Here is a 3,773-nt window from a genome sequence, read left to right as displayed (position 1 = left end):
GCGTCAATAACCTGTCCCCACTGCTGCAGCTTTTTCCTTATTCAATCATTTCAGTTATATTTGATTCTTCACGACCCCATTTGGGGTTTTCTTGGCAGAGACACTGGAGTGGTTTGCATTTCTTTCTCCAGCTCATTGTATAGATGAGGAAACTGAGGCAATCAGGGTTAAGTGACTTGCCCAGGTTCACCCGGCGACTAAGTGTCTGAGGCTGGTTTTTAATTCTGGTCTTCCTGACTCCAGGTTGGGGACTCTATCCACACTGCTCCACCTTTTCTCCCCTCTCCTAAAAAAAGCTAAGCCAAGTCCCCTCTTCAGCTTTGCTGTTCCTAGCCCATTTCTATCCTATCCTATTCAGAGTTCAATGAGCCTATGAGAAAGGACAGAGAGCTAGAGAAGGCCGTGTGTGTGTGCCCAGCTTTTACTTGTGCTGGCTTCAGATGGTGGCAAGGCCTGACTCCTGCCTGGCCATCTGCCCCAGCCTCTATCCTAGAGCACTGAGAGCCAGAGAGATAGAGAGGGAGGTGGGAGGGGAGCCAATGAGGCTCCTCTGGAGGAAGGCAGTCCCAGCAATCTGGACTTTCATTAACACCTCTTCTACTGCTGATGACACCTGCTAGGGCTGGGGACAAGGGAGGGGAAGGAGAGAATTGGATCTGTCAGTCAAGGAGGGGTGGGATCCCTGGGTGCTGCTGGTATCTCTGCCCAGGGAAAAAGCTGCTGTGGGCACTGTCTCAGCAACACATCCTATTCTTTAGCAGACGCTTGCCTTCTCACAGGCTTGTTGAGCTATTCTGAACATGGCAGAGGCAGGAGGCAAAGGCCACTGGTCTGAGAGTCAGGAGACCTTGCTTCTGGTACAATTATTATTCCCATTTTACAAATGAGGACACTGCGGCTGAATGCCAAGGACACATAGCTAGTAAGCTTCTGAGCAAGAATTTGAACTCACTCCCATTTTCCTGACTCCAAGGCACTAGTGTTCTATCCACATTGTATCCCCGATGCCCAGCAAATAGAAGGTGCCAATTGAATTGAGCTGAACTGGTCATCTCTAGCATGATCCCATAGCTAAGCATGTTCCCACCTCTCTGCTGGGTCATTCCCCTCTGGTGATAGGACATGTGGTCATTGGTACTCAGAACCCTGACCAGCAAGGGTGGGGTGCTCTGTCTTCAAGGTCACCTGCCAAAGTGACATCCAGGATCTTCCCAGGACCTCAGCTCTGCCTGGTTTCCACTTTCTTTTCCTTAGTTGAACAATTTACAGGATTATAATATAGGTGCCATGTCCTATCCCAGTTCTCTCCCAGGCTCCCCAGTCACTTGGTAATGGTGAAATGCACATCTATCATGTGCTTAAACCCATGACCCAAACAAAGCCCCATCCCCCCATTTCTTCACTACCTTTACCTAGTAACTGTTCCTATGGTGAGAGCCCAGGATTTAGAATCAGAAAATGTGGATCAGTTTCTCTTTCTAGCTGTTCAACCTTGGGCTTGGTGCTGCAGCTTCCTGTGCCTCTGGGTTATGGCATAGTGCATAGAGCACCAGACTTTGAATTAAGACCTGAGTTGGAGTCCTGTCCTGCCCCCCCCCTCTCCACACACACTTACTTACCATGCAACTCTCGGCAAATTGATTCTCCATTCTGAGCCCTCAATTTCCTCGTCAATCAACGAATATTGCTGGGGTCCTTACTGTGTGCCCAGCAATTATAAAAAGGGGAGGATGACAGGCCGAGATGGCTCTGAAGGTCAGATTAGAGCACACCTGTGGACTGCTTTGTAAACTTTATGCTGCTATGTTCATGTGAGGCATTATGATTGCCTCCAATAACACCTAGGGGATCCCTAAAAGGGACCTCAGAGGTCATCTTGTCCACCTTCCCTCATTTTACAGATGAGAAAACTGAGACTTAACTGAGAGTTGAAGGGATTTTTTTCAAGGTCTCTCCACAATCGAGTATCAGAGGTGATGTTTGTACCCAGGTGCCCTGACTCTGGGGCCAATTCTCTGTCTTTTTTTTTTTAAAGCAATTGGGGTTAAGTAATTTGCTCAAGGTTACGGCCAGTTATTTCTGGGTGTGGTTCTGAGTATCTGAGCCCAGATTCGATCCCCAGGTCATCCCGACACTGGGGCTGGTGCTCTTACTCACTGAGCCACCTGGCCGCCCCTCTCTGTCCTTTTACAGGGTCATTGTGGGACTCAAATGAGATACCGTACATAGTGCTTTGCACACTTTTCTATACATGTCAGCTCTTCTCATTGGCTGCCCTAAACCTAGGCCTGGTCCAGTTGCCTCCTGTGTCTCATCTTTGGCCCCACAGCTTCAGGACCAGCTCTTTGTAAGCATTTGCCCCTGAGGCTGAGGTAAGGCTTCTGACTTTGAAGCTCTTAGCACCTGGAGCATCTCCCACCATGCTTTGCTTTCCACTGGAGGAAGTTTCCACATCTGTGGACTATCAGAGACAAGGTCCAATTAACAGCCTTCACCAGCCCTTCCCTCTCTAGAGAGCCCCAGCTCACTTAGATATAGTCTCAAGGTGATGAGTCACTGTCTTCAGGCTGTCTCCCCACCAGGGAAGTGGATTTCTTTCCCAGGATCTTAAGAATTCCCAACTGGAAGGGACCTTAAAAAGCAGTTAGAAGAAAATGAAACCTGGAGTAGGGGGTGTGATCTGTCTGAAGTTACACAGCTACCAAGCAGCATTCAAATTGAGGACCTCTGACTTTAGATCCAGTACTGGCTTATTCCATTATAAAGCCTTGCCTCTCCAGTCTTATCTAACGATTTTGTAATATACAAAATATTATATAGTTTACATACATATAGTCATTATGTAACTAGAGTGGGGCAACTGTGACTTTAAACCAGGGTGTCAATATTTGTGGGGGTGGTATCTTTTTCTCCCTCCTTTTCAGTTCTCAGATGGTTTACACATTGTGGAATGCTGTGAATATATCTCACCCTTCTCCCAGGGCCCACCTTCTGCTACTCCAGTCCTACCAGCCTCCTTTACCTCCTCACCAGCCTTCTTCCCCCCACCTGGGAATTAACCAGCATGACTATATCCATTTAGAGTGTACTGCCCTTCTGTGCTCTGTTAGTCCTTAAATGAATTTTATCCAGTAGCTGGAATTCCTAGTTAGAGTTGTGCTCAGACCATTTCCACTTGAGGTAAGAAAAGGGTCCATTTGTCACAAGACAGAAGAAATATTTCAAAGGAAGGATGCCTAGCACTTTACAGAGTCCCTCTGAGAGTGCATTGGCCTGTATCAGCACTGTGAGAAAGACTCAAAAAAAATAAGGTGGAAGGGAAAGAACTCTGAACTTGGAATCAAGAGACCTGGCTTTTAAGTCTCAACTCTGTCTCCTGATACCTGTACGACCTAACAAAAATTACTCAATCTATCTGAACTGAGTCTCCTGTCTATAGAATTAGGATGTTTGCTCTTCTCACCTCAGAGGGTTGTTAAAAGGAGCAAAGGTCTCATCTGGATATAGATGAGAGAGATGCATAGATAGACAGAGGAAGAGGGGAAGAGGGTTAAAGACACAGAGAGAGATAGAGGGAGAGGAAGAGAGAGATGAGGGAAAGAAATTAGAATTTAGAGAGGGAGAAAGGAGGAAGAGTTAAAGAGAGAAAAATAAGAGAGCAGGAGGGAGGGAAAGCAAGGGAGAGGAAGAGGAAGAAAAAGAGAGGAGAGAAGAGAAGAGAAGAGGAGAGAAGAGAAGAGAAGAGAAGAGAAGAGAAGAGAAGAGAAGAGAAG

The 3,773-nt window shown here is 46.9% G+C and overlaps 1 protein-coding gene across 1 annotated transcript in view; it reads left to right on the top strand.

Moving 5' to 3' along the window:
- The first annotated feature begins 1,743 nt into the window (after window positions 1-1,743).
- The window catches only part of CCDC33 (coiled-coil domain containing 33), a 188,001-nt gene continuing 185,971 nt past the window's right edge, over window positions 1,744-3,773 (top strand). The window contains exon 1 of the mRNA XM_069071206.1: window positions 1,744-1,755. Within this exon, the coding sequence (XP_068927307.1) occupies window positions 1,744-1,755 (12 nt within the window). The remainder of the gene's footprint in view (window positions 1,756-3,773) is intronic.

Source organism: Petaurus breviceps, unplaced genomic scaffold, assembly GCF_028583685.1.
Source record: "Petaurus breviceps papuanus isolate PSGF00001 unplaced genomic scaffold, PetGlider_PUasm1.0 90825, whole genome shotgun sequence".
NCBI classification, from domain to species: domain Eukaryota; kingdom Metazoa; phylum Chordata; class Mammalia; order Diprotodontia; family Petauridae; genus Petaurus; species Petaurus breviceps.
This window is presented reverse-complemented; position numbering and strand designations above follow the sequence as displayed.